General features: G+C 35.8%; 1 protein-coding gene across 2 annotated transcripts in view; it reads left to right on the top strand.

Moving 5' to 3' along the window:
- Positions 1 to 24,086, top strand: part of XKR3 (XK related 3) — a 38,229-nt gene that overhangs the window by 9,840 nt on the left and 4,303 nt on the right. The window contains exons 2-3 of one of the 2 annotated variants that reach the window (XM_054675765.2): positions 3,771 to 4,112; positions 11,829 to 12,082. In XM_054675765.2, the coding sequence (XP_054531740.1) occupies positions 3,781 to 4,112; positions 11,829 to 12,082 (586 nt within the window). In that variant the 5' untranslated portion in view covers positions 3,771 to 3,780. Of the gene's footprint in view, positions 1 to 3,767; positions 4,113 to 11,828; positions 12,083 to 24,086 lie in introns of both variants that reach the window. The other variant, XM_054675766.1, reaches the window with a different exon arrangement.

Genomic DNA, 24,086 nt, shown 5'->3' with positions numbered 1-24,086 from the left:
GTATTTTTAGTAGAGACAGGGTTTCACCATGTTAGCCAGGATGGTCTCCATCTCCTGACCTCGTGATCCTGCTGCCTCAGCCTCCTAAAGTGTTGGGATTTCAGGCGTGAGCCACCGTGCCCGGCCATATTAAATCATTTTTTTAATAAGAAAGTAAGTTCAGAATCTAGAAAGGAGTTGGCAGTACCAACATTAAATTATAAATTGTTCAGCGTACACGTGAAGAATATAACTTACATTTTAGTTCATGTTATACATACATATAAGCAAACAGAGTTTTCTATTTTGATAACAAAACCACCAGGATAAAGAATCAAGTCAAATTACTTAATCTTTTCTTGCTTTAGTCTCCTTAGTTTAATAAGAAGACCGAATAGTAAGCCTGTTACAGAAATTAAGTCTGTGAACCTTTTAGAATAAAGATCAGGCCAGCCACGGTGGACTCAGGGTGAATCCAAACACTTTGGTGGGGCCAAGGTGGGTGGACCACCTGAGCTCAGGAGTTCGAGACCAGCCTGGCCAACATGGCAAAACCCCATCTCTACTAAAATTACCAAAAAAAAGTAGTCAGGTCGAGTGGTGGGCGCCTGTGGTCCCAGCTACTGAGAGGCTGAGGCAGGAAATCGCCTGAACCCAAGAGGCAGAGGTTGTGTGGTGAGCCGAGATCCTGCCACTTCTGCCTGAGCAACAGAGCAAGACTTTGTTACTTCCTATTAAAAAAAAAAAAAAAAGAAGAAAGTGAAAAAGAAAAAAAAGATCAAAGTGAACTGAAAATATATCACGTATTGTTTTCCACAGTTCACCTGAGAAAAGACAAATATCCATGTACTGATAGAACTTACATTTTGGCTTTAGTAGGAAGCAGTGACAACAACTAGTGACTTTTAAGTAAGAAGCATAAGGCTCGTGGGTTCATGTATATGCAGGTGCATAATATAAACTCAAAGGAGATTTGAGCAAATTTTTTGAAATGGCAAGGAGAGCAGAACCTCTGAGGTTGTAGTATGTATTGGGGCCCTGACCAAGAAAAAGAATGGTAGAAGATATGTAAAAGTGAATAAGAATAAAATTACATATGTGTTTTTGTTACATTATAAGGACCATGATTTTAGCTTAGGAAAGGGGGAGGCTGGGATTGAATGCTAATGGGTAGTTTCTTTTTAAGGTAATGGCAACATTCTATATATAAATAGTGTTGATCTTTCCTGTAACTTTGGGAATACCCTAAAAATCACTAAATGTGTACTTTAAAATGGTTACTTTTACAGTATCTGAGATATAACTCACATAATATAAGAGGTAATCGAGGAAGGTAGGGGATCACTAAAGAGGCTGAGTTAATCGCCTGAGAAATGTGGATGGCCTGCATCTGGGTGATAGCAGGAGGAATAGGGAAAAGTGGCTAGATTCTGCATGTGTCTTAAAAGTAAAACATGCAGAATTTGATGATTAATAGAAATGATGCAATGAAAAGAAAAGCATTAAGGATGACCTTATGTGCCTTAGCAGCAGGACGTAATTATTATCAGGTGAAATGGGAAACATATGGGGAAAGTTGTTTGGAAAGTGGATCAGAATTCAGTTTGTAGCCTTGAGTTCAAATTGCCTATTAAACTCGAATATGTACAACAGACTCCTATAAGTTTGGGGCATTGGTAAGAGACTGGCTGGAGATATAAATATGGGACTCAGTACCATTCAGAAATCCATTGTACAGGAAAAGATAACCAGGAGATCGAGAGTAAATGCATCAGGAATAATTCAAGTAAGAGGGAGACTAAAAAATAACTCTTATAATTGGCCAGGTGTGGTGGCTTGCACCTCCAATGCCAGCAGTTTGGGAGCCTGAGGCGGGCAGAAGGCTTGAGCCCAGGAGCTCGAGACCAGCCTGGGCAATATGAAGAGACCCTGTCTCTACAAAAATACCAAAGTTAGCTAGGCCTGGTGGCCTGCAGTCACAATCACCCGGAAGGTGGAAGTGGAAAGATCGCTTGAGCTTGGGAGGTTGAGGCTGCAGTGAGTCCTTGATCGCACCACTACACTCCAGCCTGGACAACAGAACCAGACCGTGTCTCAATAAACAAACAATGATAGGAATTTAAAAAAAAACTATTATATTTGGCAAAAAGAAAGTTAAATATAGTACTTTTGGTGGACTGTTGGGGATGAAAGCCTGACTGGTTAAGGTAAGTGGAATGTTCAAATGAGAGCATATTATCAATGGCAAAAATATTCAACTGAAGTTTAAGGTAACATATTACATTTAGCAATTAGGGTGTCACTGATGACTTTTGAGAAACCACTGTGACTTCACTGTTGTGGGATAAAACCTGAGAAATAATAAGAAGTGATGGAAAGGAAATAACTAATGGAAATTCTCTGTGGCAATTAAAAGCAGAGAAAAAGTTCAGCACCATGAGAGACAGTTTTTGTTTTGAATTGTAAAATATGGTTTTTTAAATACACGTGTGATAAGGAAATCAGAGCACCGACGAGGAGAATAAAATAAATTACACAAAAGAGAAAAAGATCAATCATATTGATGGATTGGGTCCAGGAGGACATATTTTAAAATGGCATGAAGGTTTTGTCTTTGAATATATAAGTGCATATAGATAAAGGTGTGATTTAGATCAGAAAAACAAAAGAAGTTGAGGAATTTCATATTCTGCAGCATAAAATTTAAAGAATTTGAGGAATATTTATGATAAATTATGACAAAGCAATGCAAAGAAAGTTCAAGAAATGAACAACTTGTCAAATAAAATAGATAACTTCCTGCTTCTTCCCTCTCACTTTTTTTAACTACTACTTTTACTTTTCCCATTAATATTTTTTAAAAACGACCAACATCTTCTGGGGAAATATTATCTTTCTTTCTGGAAATTTGCATTAGATGCTTACTCATTTTTTGTGCTTTCAATATATTAACAGCATTTTTAGTCAGAAAAATATTTCTCTAAAACAATTTCATTTTAATATTTACTTGATTTAAAAGTACTGTTGCCTTTTATTTTCCTTCTTATTCATTTTGTTTTATATTGCTTCCCACACATAGTGACTAATTGATGTTCACAGTATGTCAGTAATTTTTCTGGCGGTTTGTCTACAGAGAACCTAAAATGAGCTGTTTTTCCCCCCAACAAAAGAGAGTTCAAACCTACTATTGCCATGCAGTCTGGATTTTACATCTATTTAAATTGAAACTTTACTAGATTAATAACTTCACAGAGTTAAGTTCAGCCAAGAAACAGTATTTTAAATGCAAATAACCAACATCTAGCAATAAGTGGAACTTAAAGGCCTCACTATTCTGTATTCCTTTACTAATCAGGAATATCTGGGGATAGTTTTCTTAGTGTCATCATGGTTAGACTTGGCTTAGATTGTGCCGTTTTATTTTAGTGGATGTCAGCTGCAGACATTGGCTGAAAAGCACAAAAAGAAAACTTTTGAGTAATGAACATTTGTTTCATACTACTTGGAGATAGGACTATCATCTCAGTGCTAAGAGGTAGTTGATGCCTCATAGAAGTTTGATCGTCTACTTCTTTAAAACAATGTTTTCTGAAGAAATAGTATGTCAAATTAGACATCATAGTTCAATATTCTCTAAACCAGACATAGATTTTTCTATTCTGATTAGTGATCCATATCTACCTGTTAACATTTTCTATGAATAGTGAATTATAGAGAATCTTGTTTACTTCTGTTTAAATTTAATACTGAACTCTACTGGATTCACTGACAAGACGACTTTGAATTAGCAGCACCCTGAGAATGCAGACAGTGTTGGAAGAGATGGATGAAGAAAACACAGGAGTTTCATCTTCGAAAGAAGAAATAGTCCTTGGCCAGAGACTTCATATAAGCTTTCCTTTTAGCATTATCTTCTCAACTGTTCTCTACTGTGCTGAGGTTGCCTTTGGTTTATACATGTTTGAAATTTATCGAAAAGCTAATGACACATTCTGGATGTCGTTTACCATCAGCTTTATTATTGTGGGGGCAATTTTGGATCAAATTATCCTGATGTTTTTCAACAAAGACTCGAGGAGAAATAAGGCTGCATTACTTTTTTGGCACATTCTTCTTTTAGGACCTATTGTGAGGTAAGTGACACAAATATTTCTCATTCACTACCTCCAACAAGTAAATTGAATATAAATAGATGGCTAAAAAGATTAAGGATGCCATAATTATCGTTTCCGGAATTGAAATATTTCCCTCTTTAGATTTATTTAGTTTTCACACTTTCGTAACTGTTCCTATTTAATTGTCATCAGTTATAAGGTAATGATAGTTTTTTAAAAATGCAAATGGGAATAAGTCAGTCATTTCTTCTATTCTTTCTATGTATGTGTTGTAGTCCAGTCTTTACTATTTTTCTCATTCGGCCTAACGGGCATTTTAAATAGTTACGAGGCCTAGAAATATAACCTTAAATTAAGGAATGAGAGTAGAGTGAGTGAGAAGAGAGAAAGGCTTGAAAATAATCTCATAAATTTTATTTGTCAACTGAAGCGAATTTAACTTTTTAGTGGTAATTTTCCAGACATCCTGGAATTTGTAGCTGTGACTTGGAATATCAAAACATAGCTTAGCAATTCATTTCCATATCACTTCTGTCTGTTACTACACTGATTTTCATGAGTACTGTAAATTTTGTTATGTTAATCTGTCTTACTCATAGTTCTAAATTCTTAGTTACTATATATATGAATAAACATAAAATTTGGCAGGTAAATTCTTTCTTTTATAACTGTCTTTTCACTGAGTGTTTTAGGTAAACTCAAGTTTATTTTTCTGTGTGAATTTCAGAGCTAGATGTTGATAAATTTTATTTTATCCAATTAAACTTATAGATTAACTTTAGGAAAGACTAACGTGCTTTGAAAGAACAATTCTTCATATTTATGGACCACATAGGAATTAATATTTATTTAAGATTGATGTATCTTAAGTGGTTTTTTTTGGTGTGTTTTCTTTATTGAAGTTTTTATATTTTTTAGGATTCTTGCATCATGGATTTACATTTTAGGTTAATACAATGCAAAGTATATTTTCATTTTACTTTTTATTATTGTTAACTGTTTTGTTATTGATTTAAAACTTAACTGTAGGTTGGGCGTGGTGGCTCATCCCAGCTCTTTGGGAGGCCAATGCAGGCAGATCATTTGAGGTCAGGAGTAGAGTCCAGCCTGATCAACATGGTGAAAAACCGTCTCTGCTAAATACAAAAAAAATAGCCGGGCGTGTTGGTGCATGCCTGTAATCCCAGCTATTTGGGAGGCTGAAGCCAGAGAATCTTTTGAAACTGGGAGGCAGAAGTTGCGCCTAGGCAACAGAGCAAAACTCTGTCAAAAAAAAAAACAAAAAACCTTAACTATATTCCATCACAAAATGTGATCTGCATTATAAAATGGAAATACATGTTTATATATGAATTATATGAACATGTAAATTTAAAAATATAAATATATAAAGGGAGTCTTGAATTATTACCAGATGTGATGTCAAATGTTACAAAGGTTTTTCACATGAGCTGAATAAGACAGTATTGCTTAATTGACTTTTTTCTTTACTTTTTTTTTTTTTTTTGAGATGAACTATCATTCTTTTTCACCGAGGCTGGAGTGCATTGACACAATCTTGGCTCACTGCAGCCTCTGCCTACAAAGCTCAAGAGATTCTCCTGTCTCAGCCTTCCAAGTAGCTGGAATTATAGGTGCCCACAACCATGCTCAACTGATTTTTATACTTTTATTAGAGATAGTGTTTCACCAGGTTGGCCAAGCTGGTCTCCAACTCCTGACCTCTAGTGAGGAATTGGCAGACTGTCAGACTGACATTTGAGAAACTCTCAGGCTGTTTACCAAAGTAACTGTACTTCCTCACCCTTAGCTCCCTCTAGCAATAATTAGGGGTTCTTATTTCTGCACATCCTTCTCCACTCCTACTGTCTCTTTAAATCATAGCTCCTAATGCGAATGAATAAAATTTCATTGTGATTTTGGTTTCTATTTGATTTTTGAATGGTCCTGGCAGCCTTGTTGAAAATCAGCTGACGGTAAATATGAGTGTATATTTTGGAGTGTCTTATCTATCCCATTGATCTATGTATTAATTCTTATTACCAGTTTGATGAATAATGTTTTGTAATAAGTTTTTAAGTAGAATGTATTAATTAACAAATTAATTAAGTTGATAATATTATTTTTGCAAAATTGTTTGGCTGTGTGGAGTCCTTTGCATTTCCCAACTGATCAGTTGTTTGTTTCTGCCAAATATTGTGAATAATAATAACAACAATAAAGGCAATGAATTTTGATATGGAATGAATTGAATCTGTAGATAAGTTTGGGGAGTATTGTCATCTTAATAATATGAAGTCTTTCAACTCACGGTCCTGTGATGTATTTCCATTTACTTGGGTCTTTAACTTCTTTTGTTGATGTTTGGTAGTTTTAAATGTACAGGTCTTACACTTACTTGTCAAAGTTATTTCTAAATATTTTCTTTTTTAGGTTATTATAAATAAGGTTTTTAAAGCATCATTCTCAATCGTTCATTGCTAGTATGTAGAAATACAAATCATTTTTGCATACAGATGTTGTGTACTGAAACTATGCTGAGACTATTTACTAGCTTTAATGTTTTTTTGTGTGGATTCCTCCAGATTTTCTATATACAAATTATGTCATCTTGAATAGAGGTAGTTTCACATCTCCTTTTTTAAATCTGTTTGCCTTTCACATCTTCCCTGGTAACCCAACAACTAATTGTTTTGGTTAGAACCTCTAGTACTATATTGAAAATGAGTTTACATGTTTCACTTATTTTTGACATAAGGGAGAAAGTTTTCAGTCTTTGGTCAATGAAAAGAGTTAAGCTCTGTAAAATATTTTGAAAGGATTTATTCTGAGCTAAATGTGAGTGACCATGGGCTATGATACTGTTCCCAGGAAGTCCTGAGTACATGTGCCCAATGTGGTCAGGGTACAGCGTGGTTTTATACATTTTAGGGAGGCATGAGACATCAATCAAATAAACTAAGAAATACATTGGTTTGTTCCAGAAAGGCTTGACAGCTCAAAACAGTGGGGTGGTTGGGTGGACTCCAGGCTATAGGTAAATTTAAACATTTTCTGGTTGACAACTGGGTGAGTTTGTCTAAACAGCTGGGATGATAGAAAGGAAACAGGTTAAGATAAAATATTGTGGAGACCAAGGTTCTTTTGAAGTCTTATAATGTCTGCCCTTAGAGAATACATGACAAATGTGTTCTATTCACACCTTTTAAAAGTGCTAGACTTTCAGTTAATCTCTTCAGATTTGGCAGGGCCTGGAAGTAAAAGATCTGGGGAAATTAATAGAGATTCCGTGCAGATCCAAATTTTCCCCCACATAGGACAGCTTTGTAGGGCCATTTCAAAACATGAGGGGAAAAAAAACATGTTTTGGGGTAAAATATTTTTACTTTCTTCTTTATTTTGTTTTGTTATGCCACAGTCAGACTGGAAAGTAAGTCACATTATATAGGGTTAATTAGAATCCATCTGATGAGAATTTATGGTTTGTAGGGCATTAGTACCCAGACCCCTTATATAGGGATTTGGGCAAGATTACAAAATGAGAGCTTAGTCCTCATTTTTGGCATGAAATATTGTACTAGCTTTTTTTTTCTTAATTGATGGCCTTTGCTAGTCTGAGAAAGTACTGTTTGTTGAGTGTTTTTATTTTGAGATGTGTTGGATTTTGCAAGATGATTTTTTCTGCCTGTTGAGATGATCCTGTGATTTTTGTTCATTATTCTGTTGACATGATGTATTTCACTGATTTTTATACGTTGAATCTGTTATGGGAAAGTGGTCCTGATCCAGACCCCAAGAGAGGGTTCTTGGATCTTGTGCAAGAAAAAATTCAGGGCAAGTCTACAATGTGAAGTGAAAGCAAGTTTATTAAGAATGTAAAGGAATAAAAGAATGGTACTCCATAGAGAGAGCATGCCCGAAGGCTGCTGGTTGCCCATTTTTATGGTTCTTTCTTGATGGTATGCTAAACAAGGGGTGGATTATTCATGCCTCCCCTTTTTAGCCCTTATAGGGTAACTTCCTGATGTTGCCATGGTGTTTGTAAACTGTCATGGCACTGGTGGGAGCGCAGCAGTGAGGACGATCAGAGGTCACTCTTGTGGCCATTTTGGTTTTCGTGCATTTTGACTGGCTCCTTTGCTGCAACCTGTTTTATTAGGAAGTTCATTGTGACCTGTAGTTTTTATTACATACATTTTAGAACACATTTGCCATGTATTCTCTAAGGGCAGCCATTATAAAACCTCCTTTTTATCCTGTAACTTAGAATGCTTTAAATATCTGGGAATGCAGCCCAGTGTGTTTCACATTCATTTTTCCTAGCTCCTGTTTAAGATGGAGTTGCTCTAGTTCACATGCCTCTGACAAATCTCTTCTTGTTGCGGAAATAAATCCTATTTGGTTGTTGTGTATTATCATTTTTTATATGTCGCTGAGTGTGGCTTTCTAGTGTGGTGTTGAGGACTTTTTTGTCTGTGGTTCATAAAGGATATTGGTCTGCAGTTTCTTCTAGTTTTTTTTCTCATTTTTGACAGGCTATAGCATTTATAATAGATTTTATTATAGTTATGCCTTAAGACAACAAAACAAGTGTATGCAAAAGTGGAAAGGTAATTTATGAAAACATAATGATTGTTAAATTCTGGTCTACTGTAACTAAGGAAAATTGTGTGTGTATATATATATATGTCAATTGAGGACACTACCAACCTTAAGATGGATTGACATGGAAGTCCCTGATTAACATAACTTTACAGCTTAACATCCTCTCCACGATCTCCACAAGGTTTTAGAAAGTCTTACTTTCATGGCCAACTTTTTAACTTGTGTGACTATTTTATTTCTGCAAAGCTGTCTTAATGTCTTATTTTAATGTCAAAAAAATAGAAAGGATGAAGGAAAAACCTTGTTTTGTTTTTCACAAGCATCACCTTTGGTGTCAGTTAATGAGTTTGTAGGAAGACTGGGATGACTGCTGGGCGCAGTGGCTCATGACTGTAATCCCAGCACTTTGGGAGTCCCAGGCAGGCAGATCACAAGGTCAAGAGATCGAGACCATCCGGGCCAACATGGTGGAACCCTGTCTCTACTACAAACCCAAAAATTAGCTGGGTTTGGTGGCGCCCACCTGTAGTTCCAGATACTTGGGAGGCTGAGGCAGGAGAATCACCTGAACCTGGGAAGGAGAGGTTGCAGTGAGCCAATATCATGCCACTGCACTCCAGCCTGGCAACAGAGCAAACTCTGTCTCAAAAAAAGAAAAAAAAAAGAAAGACTGGGATGGTTTACATGAATTATCTGTTAGGATTAAATATTAGACATTCTACCTCTAAATGTTCTCAGTTATCTTCTTTCTTTCCTTTACTCCTTACCTTCTTTCTTTTTCCTTTTTGAAGCTAAGACAATTCAATCAAGTATCTATAAATTTTTCCTTCCCCAAACCCTGATAAAATTCTTCATATAAGATAATGAAAGACAAGGGATAGGAGAAATACTGTTTTCTATTTGGTCAGAAGATAGAGATAATAAATGATAGTGTGTACTTAAAGGTCGAAAGTATCTAAAGGGTATAGTGATATGATTTTCTATTTAATTTATCATACATTTCATAATTGCTAAAGAAGAGCTAGTTAATAGGGTCTAATGAAATGATATATTATGGCCATTGGATTATGTGGTGAGAGAGAGGTACAATAGTAGACAATGACAGAGGAGACTTTGGAGATATTGAAAATATTCTGTTTGTTTAAAGAAGGGTGTTACTTACATTAATGATTTTTTATAAATTTTAACAATGTCTCCTTTTTGGAAAATTGCAGTTTGTATTAGAGAAAATGGGCTCCAGACCATTTAGTCACATACTTTTCTTTCAGATTTGTGCTGGATTTGTTCATTTTTGCAAGTTATTGGGTGTATAGAAGCTTAAAATTAATACAGTTTTCTGACAAAATAATATTTTGCACTGACCTTTATTATGCTGATGATGCTTTTTTTGCATTGAAATGTTTCTTCTGATTTTATAAAAGCACAAACAGCCTTTTCTGCCTTTTCTGTTGTTTGCTTTTTTTTTTTGCTGATAGCTTTTATTTCTTGTTCTTATGCTTTAATTATAACTCTTTAACACCTGACAACTTGTAATTCTGAACATGTACGTTTAGTCTATTTGCCCGCATTGCGTTATTTTAAAACTTACACTTACTTATATATTTATTTTTTTGAAATGGCATCTTGCCGTGTTGTGCAGGTTGGAGAGCAGTGGTGTAATCTCAGCTCACTGCAATTTCTGCCACCCAGGCTCAAGCGATACTCCTGCCTCAGCAGTAACTGGGACTACCTACAGGCACGCACCACCACACCAGGCTAATTTTTGTATTTTTAGGTGAGATAGCGTTTCACCATGTAGCCCAGAATGGTCTCCAACTCCTGAGCTCAAGGGATCTGCCCCTTCTTGACCTCTCAAAGTGCTGGATTCCAGGCATGAGCCAGTGAACCTGGCCACACTTATTTAATTTCATTCTTTATAAATCTTTTCTGCCTAGGATATATAAGACTTCCTTAATCTGAGAATTCATGATTGTAACAATTTGAAACTCTTTTTCTAGTCATTATTTTAAAAATACTGCCACTTCCTGTATTCTTTTAAAATTCTGATCAGAAGTGTAGGCTTTGTCACTCTTTTCTTAAATGCCCTATAATCTCCATCATATATTAGATGCTTCTTTCTCTCTTTGCTACATTTTTTTGTAATTTTGTTAAAGTTATTTATTTTTCAATTATCGAATTAGCTTTCAACTATTTAATTTACCCAGTGTTTTTTATATTTTGTTTTCTAGAGATTCTGTTGGTTCTTTTTAATACTTGCTCATCATTGAGAAGCATTATTTTTTCATACTTCTGAAGTACTCCATTATTTCTTCAAAAAGTAAATATTTTTTGGTTTGGTAAATTTTACATAGGAAATACGTTGGGGTCATCTTGTGCTTCTTATTCATGGTATCTTGCTTTTATTCATGTTTCGTGATTTTTTATAAAGATCTGCTTATTTCCCATAGATTTTTATTTGTGAAAGTTCTTTGAGGACTACTTTGAAGTTAAACTCCACTATAGATCATATCTGTGTATGTTTTTGTCACTTACCTGTGGCTGTTTTAAGCATTCATTGAGTTTTTTTAGACTGCTGTCTTAAAATAATGCTAAATGAGCTAAATTTCATCACTAGAGAAAAATCATAAGTCAAAATATGTTCCAATGAAAATTTGGGGTCCTTCCTTTGAGGCAGTTGACATTTGTATCATGGGAAGAACACCTAAAAACATTGATGTCTTTAAAAAGTTGTCAGAATAGAATGTTTCTGGAGAAATAGCTTTTGTATGTGTCAGAATATTAATGCATTAGAAAAACATTGTGATATTATTTAATCAAACTGACCTTGAGAAAGTGAATTGAATTGTGTATGAATGAGGAAATTTTTACTTTTCATCTGCTGTTTGAATTTTTGTTTATCAGACTGCAGTTATGTATTATTTGAAGTTGAAAATGAGGGGAAGAACTACCATAAATAATAATATTAGAAACTGTTAGAAACTTGTTTTTTATCCAGTGTGATTAAGTTAATATTTGCCATTTGATAGTATAATTTCAAAATTAAGAGTTCCTCTCCTGATAAACTTTCAAATATTTCTAGATGTCTGTCACCAATAAATGTTAATCTTGGATGTTACTTCATGTTAACAGGTGTTTGCACACCATTAGAAATTACCACAAATGGTTGACAAATCTTAAACAGGAGAAGGAAGAGACTCAAGTTAGCAACAAAAAGAGAAACACGATGCTGGAAAGGGAGATTGCATTCTCAATCCGGGATAATTTCATGCAGCAGAAGGCTTTCAAGTACATGTCAGTGATTCAGGCTTTTCTCGGTTCTGTTCCACAATTAATTTTGCAGATGTATATCAGTCTCACTATACGAGAATGGCCTTTGAATAGAGGTAAGTTGAGTTACTTGATGCTGAAAGACACACAAAGGTCAATAAGGTGTACTAATATAATAGAAATTGAGAAGTTGAAATATGTAATCCCAAATTACAGTTGCACTAAATTTTTTATAAGATTGAATTTCTATGAATTTATTTGATTAGCAGATTATAAAAAGATGCTGCTGGAATCCATAGAAATTTAATATAATTAAAAGTTAGCATCAATTTATTTTATTGACACTGAAGAGTTAAATTAAGCTTGATATAATATTTAGAGATGAAGCGGAGGAATAAGTTTTTATCTAAAACATATTTTTGTTATAATCTGCCTTGTATAAACAGCATTGCTTTTTTTTTTTTTTTTTTTTTTGAGACATAGTCTCACTTTGTCGCCCAGGCTGGAGTTCAGTGGCCCCATCTCGGCCCACTGCAAGCTCCGCCTCCCAGGTTCACGCCATTCTTCTGACTCAGCCTCCTGAGTAGCTGGGACTACAGGTGCCCGCCACCATGCCCGACTAATTTTTTCATATTTTTAGTAGAGATCGGGTTTCACTGTGTTAGCCAGGATGGTCTCGATCTCCTGACCTCGTAATCCACCTGCCTTGGCCTCCCAAAGTACTGGGATTTCTGGCATGAGCCACCGCGCCCAGCCAAACAGCACTGCTTTTAATAGAAGTCGAAACTGCATGAAAATTAGAATGTGCCTAAGACTATAAAATTGTATAAAAGTCACCAGGCAAATAGTTCTGTATATTTTATTTTAAATTTTTACCTTAGATACAGGGAGTATATGTACAGTATACGTACAGGTTTGTTACATGGGAATATTGTGAGATACTGAGGTTTGGAGTGTGGATCCCATCACCCGGGTAGTAAGCATAGTACACAAGAGGGAGTTTTTCTTAGGCCACCCTGTTCTTCCCTCCACCCAATAGTGGTTGACAATGTTTGTTATTTCCATATTTATGTTCAGGTGTGCTGAATGTTCAGCTTCTGCTTATGAGTAATAAATCTATTTGGTTTTCTATTCCTGCATTGATTTGCTTAGGATAATGGCCTCCACCTGCATTTATGTTGATGCAAACGACATGATTTATTTATTTTATATGACAGCACAGTATTCCACATACACATACATGGAATACTATGCAACCATACGAAAGAAATTAATCAGTTATTTTCCTTATCCAGTGTACCATTGATGGGCACCTGAGTTGATCCCATGTCTTTGCTATGGTGAATAGTGCAGCAATGAACATATGACTGTATGTGTCTTGGACCTAGAATGATTTATATTCCTTTGGGTACATACCCACTAATGGGATTGCTGGGTTGAAATGGTAGCTCTGTATTAAATTCTTTGAGAAACTTCCAGAGTGCTTTCCACAATGGCTGATCTAACTTATACTTCTATCAGCAGTGTGTAAGCATTCCCCTTTCTCAAAAGCATCCTCACCCAACACGTGTTGGTTTCTGACATTTTAATAGTAGCCATTTTTGCTGGTGTGAGATACTATCTCATTGTGGTTTCGATTTGCATTTCTCTGATGATTACTGATGCTGAAATTGTGGGGGTTTTTGTTGTTGTTTTTTTTTTTTTTTGAGATGGAGTTTCACTCTTGTTGCCAAGGCTAGAGTGCCCTGGCATGATTTTGATCCACTGCAACCTCCACCTCCCAGATTCAAGTGATTCTCCTGCCTCAGCCTCCTAGGTACCTGTGATTACAGGCATGTGCCAACATGCCCAGCTAATTTTGACATTGTAAAACCTTGTAGAGACAAGGTTTTGCTATATTGGCCAGGCTGGTCTTGAACTCCTGACCTCAGGTTATCCACCCACCTCAGCCTCCCAAAGTGCTGGGATTATAGGGGTGAGCCACTGCACATGGACTTATGCTGAGCAGTTTTTCATATGCTTGTTGGACACTTGTATGTCTTCTTTTGAGAAGTATCTGTTCATTTTCTTTTACCTTTTTTTTTTTTTTTTTTTTTGAGACAGAGTCTCACTCTGTCGCCCAGGCTGGAGTGCAGTGGTGCAATCTCGGCTCACTGCAAGTTCCGCCTCCTGGGTTGACACCATTCTTCTGCCTCACCCTCCCAAGCAGCTGGGACCACAGGCGCCCACCACCATGCCCAGCTAATTTTTTTGTATTTTTAGTAGAGACAGGGTTTCACCATGTTAGCCAGGATGGTCTTGATCTCCTGACCTCGTGATCTGCCCGCCTCAGCCTCCCAAAGTGCTGGGATTACAGGCGCGAGCCACTGCGCCTGGCCACTTTTACCTATTTTTTAACAGAGTTATTTGTTTTGTGCTTGTTGATTTAAGTTCCCTATAGATTCTGGATCTTAAGCCTTTGCTGGATGCATCGTTTGCAAATATCTTCTCCCATTGTGTAGGTTGTCTGTTTGCTCTGTTTACAGTTTCTTTTGCTGTGCGGAAAATCTTTAGTTTAATTAGGTCCCAATTTTCTATTTTTGTGTTTTATGCAAAATTGCATTTGGGGACTTAGCTAAAATTTTTTTGCCACTATCAGTGTTTAAAATAATGCTTCCTAGGTTATTTTCCACAATTTTTATAGTTTGAGGTCTTACATTTAAACATTTCATCCATTTTGAGTTAATTTTTGTATATGGTAAAAGGTAGGAGTTCAGTTTAATTCTTCTACATATGGCTAGCCAGTTATCCTAGATTCATTTATTTAAAAGGGAATCCTTTTCCCATTGCCTGTTTCATTGGCCTTGTCAAAGATCAGATGGTTGTAGGTGTGTGGCTTTATACCTGGGTTCCCTGACCTGTTTTCTTGGTCTCTGTGTCTATTTTTGCCCCAGTGCTAAGCTGTTTTTGCTACTGCAGCTTTTAAGTGTAGTTTGAAGTCAGGTAGTGTAACATCACTGGGTTTGTTATTTTTGCTTATGATTGCTTTGACTAATTGGGCTTCTTGTTGTTGCTGTTCCACATGAAATTTAGAATAGAATTTTTTCTAATTTTGTGAAGAATGACATTGGCAGTTTGACAGGGATAGCATTAAATAATTTGCGCTTCTGCCCATTCAGTATGATGTTGGCTATGGGTTCATTATAGAAGACTCTTATTATTTCAAGTACATTCTTTTGATGCTTAATGTGTTGAGTTTATCATGAAGAGATGTTTGATTTTATCAATCCCTTTTTCTGTTTTGGTTTTTACTTTTGATTCTGTTTATGTGGTGATCACATTTATTGATTTGGATATGTTGAGCCAGCTTTGCATTCCAGGAAGAAAGCCTACTGTGATTGTGGTGTACTAGCTTTTTGATGCACTGTGAGATCCAGTTTGCTGAGATTTTGTTAAGGATTTTTGCATCTGTGTTCATGAGGGATATTGGCCAGACGTTTTCTTGTGTCTCTGCCAGGTTTTGGTATCAGGCTGATGCTGGGCTCGTAGAATCTGGGCTCATTGAATGAGATGGGAAAAAGGCCCCTCCACCATTTGTTTGAATTAAAATAGCGTTGTTATGAATTCTTTGTACATCAGGAAAAATTTGGCTATGAATTCATCTGCTCCAGGGATTTTTTAAAAAAATATTGGTAGGTTCTTTATTACCTAAACAATTTAAGGCATAGATATTGGCCTATTCAGTTTCAATCTCTTCTTGATTTAGTCTTGGGAGATTGTGTGCTTCCAAGAATTTATCTGTTGCCTCTGGATTTTCTAATTTGTGTTCATAGAGTTGTTCATAGTTGTCTCTGAGGATCTTTTGTATTTCTGTGGGATCAGTCATATATAGCCTATATTGTTTTGATTGTGCTTCTTTGGATTTTCTGGTCCCTTTTTTTTTGAGACTGAGTTTTTTTCTGTCACCAAGGCTGCAGTTCAGTGACATGATCTTGCATCACTGACACTTCCACCTCCCAGGTTCAAGCAATTCTCATGCCTCAGCCTCCTGAGTAGCTGGGATTACAGGCATGCACCACCATGCCTGGTTAATTTTTCTATTTTTAGTAGAGACAGGGTTTTACCATGTTGGCCAAGCTGGTCTCAAACTCTTGACCTCAAGTAATCCTCCCATGTCAACCTCTGAAAGTACTGGGATTACAGAGGTGAGTCATCATACGCAGCCTTTTTTTTTGGCTTTGTTAATTTAGGTAGCACACTATCCATTTATTTATTTATTTTATTTTCAAAGGCCAACTCCTGGTTTGGTTTAAGTGATCTTTTATATTTATTTTGCATCTCAGTTTCATTAACTTCTCTAGCTTTAGTTACTTTCTTCTGCTAGATTTGGTGTTGGTTCCCCCTCCCTCCCAGTTCTTTTAGGTGCAAAGTTAAATTGTTAATTTGAGATTTTTCTAACTTCTTGATGAAGGCATTTTAGGGCTATCAACTTTCCAATTAACTCTGCTTTGACTGCATCCCAAAGATTTGGGAAAGTTTTTCCTATTTTCATTTATTTCAAATAATTATTTTAATTTCTGCCTTAATTTTTATATTCACCTGGGAGTTATTCTGTTGTAAGTTGTTTGATTTCCCTGTATTTTTGTATTTTGAGAGATCTTCTTGGTATTGATTTCTATTTTTATTGCACTGTGGACCAAGAGTGTGTGCTTTGTGTGATTTGTTTCTTTTGAATTTAATGAGGCTTGCCTTAGTAAATTGCTCAGAGTCCATCTTAGGCTATATTCTGTGCAGATGAGAAGAATGACAATTCTTCATTTGTTGGGTGGCATGTTCATTCTGTAGATGTGTGTTAGTTCCATTTGGTCAAGTGTTGAGTTTAAGTCCAGAGTTTCTTTTTTAGTCAAGAACTTGTTCTACAAATCGGTGCTCCATTTTTGTATGTATGTGTATTTAGGACAGTGTTTGATTGTACCCATTATTATTATGTAATGACCTTCATTGTCCTTCTCAATTTTCACTGGTTTCACATCTGTTTTCCTGCTCTCTTTGTTTTCCATTAGCATGATGGATCTTACCCGCTCCTTTACTTTGAGGGTACAGGTGTCATTGGATGTGAGATGAGTGCCTTGAAGACCACAGATGGTTGGGTTTGTCTTTTTATTCAGCCTACCACTGTGTGTCATTCAAGGTTAGTATTGATATGTGATTGTGATCCTGTTATGTTGTTAGCTGGTTGTTAGGTAGACTTCGTTGTGTAGCTGCTTTAAAGTGCATGTGGGCTTGCGCTTAAGTGTGCTTTTGTGAGAGCAGATACCATTCTTTCAAATGCACGTTTGGCATTCCCTTGAGGATGTCTTGAAAGCCTAATCTACTTAAAGTGTATGCCCTTAGCATTTGTTTGTCTGAGAATAATTGTATTTCTTTTTTCCTTATGAATCTTAGTTTGGTGGGATATAAAATTCTTGGATTTTTTTTTTTTAATGTTGAAAATAGGCCACCAGTCTCTGGTTTTTGCTAAGAGGTCTGCTGCCATCCTGATGGTGTTCTCTCTATAAGTGACCTGCCACTTCTCTCTAGCTGCATTTATATTTTTGTGTTTGTTTCCTTTCTTTTGTTTGTTTGTTTGTTTCTTTTTGCACTGACCTTGGTGAATCTGATGACTATGTGCCTTGGGAATGGTCATCTTACATAGCATCTGGCTGGGGTTCTCTATTTTATTTGGATTTGGATGTTGACCTCTCTAGTGTGCTGAGGAAGACTTTCATGACTGTCTCCTCAAATTTATTTTTCAAGTTGCTTATTCTTCCTCCTTTTCTCTCTGGAATGCTGGTGAGTCAAGTCACAGATTTGGTTGCTTTACGTAACCCCATATTTCTTGGATGTTTTATTCATTTTGAATTATTTTTGCTTCATTATTGTTTGACCAAGTTGATTTGAAGAACCAGTCTTGGAGCTCTGAAATTCTTTCCTCAGCTTGGTCTATTCCCCTCTTAACACTTCCATTTGTATTATAATGTTCTTATTGTGAAGTTTTCAGCTGAAGAAGTCAAGTTTTGGTCTTTCTTTAAGTGGCTATTTCATCTTTCAGCTCTTGAATTTCTTTGTTGCATTGCTTGGCTTCCTTGGGTTGATTTGAAATTTTAGTAACTTGCAGTAAATGTTGAAAGAGACCCAAAACGACATGCTGTCTTTAGATATTCAGAAAATTTGATTCTAAATTCCCAGGCAAGGAGTTTTGCCTCTTTGACAGCCTATTTGATGGTCACCAGGTGGTCTTTGCTCCCATTTAAATTCCTCAGATAAGAAGTTTTGTCTCTGGGTGGTCTGTTTTATGGTCACCAGGTGATTTCTGCTCTCTTCAATAACATGATTGTAGTGGCAGTTACCTGCATCTACACCTAAATAACATGAAATAGAACCCCCAACACACACACTGAACCAATGTCAGTTTTCTCTTAACCCGTGTACTGGAATTACGCAAAATTATTTAAAATGCAGCCTTTGGGGTAATATGTAAGTGTACATTGAACATGTCTGCACTGTCTTTGCACCTTTTCATTACCCTATCATGTCAAATTCAAAAAATAGTCACGAGGGCCAGGGGCAGTGGCTCACGCCTGTAATCCCAGCCCTTTGGGAGGCCGAGGCGGACGGATCACCTGAGGTCAGGAGTTAGAGACCAGCCTGGCCAACATGGAGAAACCTTGCCTCTACTAAAAATACAGAATTAACCGGGCGTGGTGGAGCATGCCTGTAATCCCAGCTACTGGGGAGGCTGAGGCAGGAGAATCGCTTGAAACCGGGAGGCAGAGGTTGCGGTGAGCCAAGATGGCACCATTGCACTCCAGCCTGGGAAACAAGAGCGAAACTCTGCCTCAAAAAATAAATAAAATAAAATAAAAAATAAAAAATAGTCAGCAGGAATGTAGACATTTAGATATATGCCATTCAAGTATATGTGAATAGGAAGATAACTAGTTGAACCAGACGCATGTTGATTATCTGCAAAGGTAAAATAAAATCAAAACATTTTTATTTGGCGTTTAAGAGGGAAGTGCTGGTTGCAACATGTAAAAGGAAGGTAATCATTTTTTATTTTCGGAGTTGATAAATATAGACTTGAACAAAACATCACTAAAAGACATGAAATATACAGTATTTTATTACAAAGATGTCATTTGACATCAGATGTCATTTGAAATTCTTTCGTAACAAGGGAAGTTTTTAGCATATATGTGAACAACAAACTAAGACTAAGAAGTTGTTTGCCAAATCAATAGATATTTGACAAGTGGGCATTCAAACCAAATGAGAACCAGTTAGGTACATGTTTACATGTGTCCAAAATTATTGAATTATATGAGACCTTCAGCAGTAAAACAAATGATGGCTGAATAAACCTATAACTATACAACCACAACCATATCCCATGGGATAGAATCTATAGTTGGAAATTTTTTTACAAATAAGTCCTACTAGCTTCATGGCATTAGATGCAGTTTTCATTGTACGCACAGATCTGTAGACTGCGTGTATTTGTGTGTTCACTTTTCCTATTACCACTAATTTTTTTAACAAGGTTCATAATTATTTGCTTTCTATTAACTGACAAAATGTAGACGGACACCTATTTATAAACATATGAAAATTGTGTCAGTGTAGGCCGGGCATGGTGGCTCACACCTGTAATCCTAGCATTTTAGGAGGCCAAGGTGGGTGGATCACATGAGGTTAGGGTTTCAAGACTAGCTTGGCCAACATGGTGAAGTCCTGTCTGTCTCTACTAAAAATACAATAATTAGCTGGACATGGTAGCGGGTACCTGTAATCTCAACTATTCGGTAGGCTGAGGCAAGAGAATGGCTTGAACCCAGCAGACGGAGGATGCAATGAGCCGAGATAGTGCCATTGCACTCCAGCCTGGGGAACAAGAGCAAACCTCCATCCCCTCCAACAACAACAACAAAAGCAAAAAACAAGAAAAAAAAAAAAAAAAAAGAAAATGGTACCAGTGGTCAGTGTAATACAATTTTATGGTGTGGCTGTTTTTCCCCTTTAGTCTCAGAGTCAGTCTCTCTCTCTCTCTCTCTTTCTCTCTCTCTCTCTCTCCCTCTCTCCCTCTCTCTCCCTCTCTCCCTCTCTCTCCCTCTCTCTCCCTCTTTCTCCCTCTCTCCCTCTCTCTCTCACCCCTGCCTCCTTTCTTTCTCTATTTTTTTTTTTTACATTGACAGGTTACATTGTATGTTTTTATTGTGTACAAGATGATGTTTGAAGTATATATATAACATGGAATAGTTAAATCCAGAGAATTAACAAATGCATTTTCTCACGTAGTTATCTGTTTTTTTTATTTTGGTAAGAGCAATTAATATCCATTCTGTGTACCTATTTCAACAATATACCTTCACTAACTATAGTGACCCTGCTATACAATAGATCTCTTTAAATTTATTACTCCTATCTGACTGTAATTATAAATCTTTTGATAAAATTCTCCTCATTCTTTCTTTTCCTATAACCACTCCAGTCTCTGGTAACCATTGTTTCACTCTCTATATCCACAGAGTCTTTTTTTTTTTAAGTTTTCTCATAAAAGTGAGACCATTTTTTTTTTTCACTCAACGTAATGTCCTCCAGGTTCATCCCTGTTGCTGCAGATGAGAATTTCATTCTTTTTTATAGCTGAATACTCTTCCATTGTGTATATGTACCACATTTTCTTTATGTATTCATTCACTGATGGACACTTGAGGTGATTCTATATCTTGGCTACTGTGAATAATGCTGAAATAAACATGAGAGTGTATATATCTCTTCAACATACTGGATTCAATTCCTTTTGATACATTCTCAAAAGTGGAATTTCTGGATAATGCATTAGTACTAATTTCTAATTTTTGAGGAAGCTCCAAACTGTTCATGGAGTAAAATGGGTTTAGTGATGTAAACTGGGTGTAATAATTTACGTTATCACCCATAATGTGCAAGAGTTTTCGTTCCTCCATATTCTTTTTTTTTCCCAACGTTTCTTTTTTCTTTTTATTCTTTAAATAATGACTGTTCCAACCAGGATGAGGTGAAGTCTCATACAGGTTTTGATTTGCATGTCTTCTTTTGAAAAATGCCTTTTGAGAAAGGCCTATTAAGAGACCTGTTTTCTTTACGGAAAATTGTTTATTTTTTTCTTTCTAATTTTTAAAATTTAACTTCTATTTTAGTTTTAGGGCTACATATGCAGGTTTGTTATATAAGTAAACTTGTATGATAGGGGTTTGTTGTACAAATTATTTCATCGCCCAGGTATTAAGCCTAGTGTCCATTAGTTGTTTTCACTGATGTTCTCCCTCCTCCCACTCTGTAGCCTCTAAGGGGCCACAGTGTGTGTTGTTTCCCTCTATTTGTCCATGTGTAATCATAATTTAGCTCCCAGTTATAAGTGAGAACACATGGTATTTGTTTGTTTTGCTTTTGAATATTTTTAAGTTCCTTGTATATTTTAATTAACCCCTTGTCTGATGTATAATTTGCAAATATTTGCTCTCATTCTATCACTCTGATTTTTTTTTTTTTTTTTTCTGCGTGGAAGCTTTCTAGTAGGATGAAACCTCATTTGTCTGTTGGTGGTTTTGTTGCTTGTGGTTTTGAGGTCTTATCCAAAAAAAAAAAAAAAAAAAAAATCCTTGCCCAGACCAAGGTCATTAAGTTTGCCCTGTGTTTTATTAGGTTTGACAGTTTAGGGTTTTCATTACATATTTATTTTTAAACGTTTTTAAAAATGTATTTTTACAGATGAGGTCTCACTGTATTGCCTAGGGTTAGTGCAGTGGCATGAGTGTGGCATGCTACAGCCTTGAACTCCTAGGTTTAGGTGATCCTCCTGACTCAGACCCCAGAGTAGCTGGAACTATAGGTACATGCCACTGCACTATAGGCTTTTTAGTGTATTTGAGTTATTTTTTGTATGTAGTAAGAGATAGGGTTCTGATTTTGTTTTTCTGCATGTAGCTCTCTTGTTTTCCCAGCACCACTTATTGAAGAGACTGACTTTCCTCATTTTGTGTTCTTGGCATCTCTGTAGAATATCAGTTGGCTATCCATGTGTGGATTTATTTGTGCTCACTATACTCAGTTGCATTGGTTTATAGCATTGTGATGCCTCCAGCTTTATGGGTTCACTCCCCAAACCTATGGCCATCTTCAGGATTGCTTTGGCTATTCAGGTTTTTTTTCTGCGGTTTCATATTAATTTTGAATTTCTTTCTATTTCTGTGAAAAATGCCATTGGTGTTTTGATAGAGATTGCATTGAATCTGTGGACCTATTTGGGTCCTATAAACATTTTAACCACATTACTTTTTTTCCAATCAATTAGCATAGATATCTTTCCATTGATTTATGTTATTTTAATTTTTTATTAATACTTCATAATTTTCAGAATGCAGATTATTTTCTACCTCCTTGGTAAAATTTACTCTAAAGGTTTTTTGTTCATTCATTTGTTTTCCCATAGCTATTGTAAATGGGATTATTTTCTTGAGGTTTTTTTTGTAGACATTTTCGTATTAGTATATGAAAATGCTACTTAATTTATATGTTGATTTTGTAAACTGAAACTTGACTGATTTTCTGAAATAGTTCTAACTGCTTTTTAGTGGTGTGTTTAGGGATTTCCATATAATATCATTAGGAAATATGGACAATTTTACTTCTTTCTTTCCAATTTGGGTACCTTTTCTTTCTCTTGTCCAGTTGCTCTGGCTAAAGACTTTCAGGATTATGTTAATATAAGCAGTTAAAGTGAACTTCTTAGTCTCCTTTCAGATCTTCAGAGAGAAGCTTTCAACTTTGAACTCCCACTGAGTGTGATGTTAGCTATGGGTTTGTCATGTAGAGCATTATTTGGTTATTCTCGTTTATGTCATTTGTTGTGTTGAGTTACAATTGTTCTATGCATAATTTGTTGAGAGATTTTATTATAAAAAGATGTTGAATTTTGTCAAATGGCTTTTTTATTTATTGAAATGACCACCTAGATTTTGTTATTTATTTTGTTGATGTAATGTATGACACTTAATGATTCTTGTGTATTCAACCATTCCTGTATTCCTGTAATCTCACTTGATCATGGAAAATCATGAATGATTTTCTAAATGTGCGTTATAACTCAGTTTCCCAGTATTCTGTTGAGGATTTTTACATTATGTTAATCAGGTATATTAGCCTGTAGTTTTCTCTTCTTTGTTGTGTCCTTGTCTGGTTTTGTATTGAGCATATTGCTGGCCCCACAGAATGAACTGGAACAGTTCACATATCTTCTTTTTTTAATTTTTTTCCACTAGGTTAAAAAGAATTGATAGTAGTTATTTTTTAGTGGTAGGTAGAATGCAGCAGTTAATCTATCAGGTCCTGGGCTTTTCTTTAATGGGTAACTTTTTATTGCTGATTTGATTTCTTACCATTAATTTGTTTCTGGATGTCAGTTATGACATCTCCTTTTTTGTCTCTGATTATATTTATTAGTGACTTTTTTTACTTTTGATTTTAGCTTTTTGTTTTTCTAATTCTTTGGTTTGGTGTATTTCGTATCTTCTTTTTGATGAAGACATTTATTGCCATAACTTTCCCTTTAAAACTGCTTTGGTCATATCCAGTAGGTTTTGATGTGTTCTGTTTCTATTTTTGTCTCAAGAAATATGGTATTTTCTGTGTAATGTCTTCATTGACTCACTGGTTGTTCAGGAGTATGTAATTTAATTTTCATGTACTTATGAATTAGTGATACTAGAAGAGATACCCTGTATGACTTTGATCTCTTCGAATTCATCAAGATGTGTTTTCTGGCCTAATGTATGATATATCCAGGAAAATGTTCCATGTATGCAGTAAAGAATGTGTATTCTATAACTCTTGGATGGATAGTTCTGTAACTGTTTTGTCCATTTGCCCTACAGTGCATTTTAATCTGATGTTTACTTACTGATTTTCTGTCTGCATGATCTATTCATTTCTGAAAGTAAGGTGCTGAAGTGTTCTATTAGTACCTTGTAGTTTTTTTCTCCCTTTGCATCTATTAATATTTACATTATATATATGCCTATAAATATATATGTATATTCCTGATATGATATTTTCTTTTTT

This window comes from Pan troglodytes, chromosome 23 (assembly GCF_028858775.2).
Source record: "Pan troglodytes isolate AG18354 chromosome 23, NHGRI_mPanTro3-v2.0_pri, whole genome shotgun sequence".
NCBI lineage: Eukaryota > Metazoa > Chordata > Mammalia > Primates > Hominidae > Pan > Pan troglodytes.
This window is presented reverse-complemented; position numbering and strand designations above follow the sequence as displayed.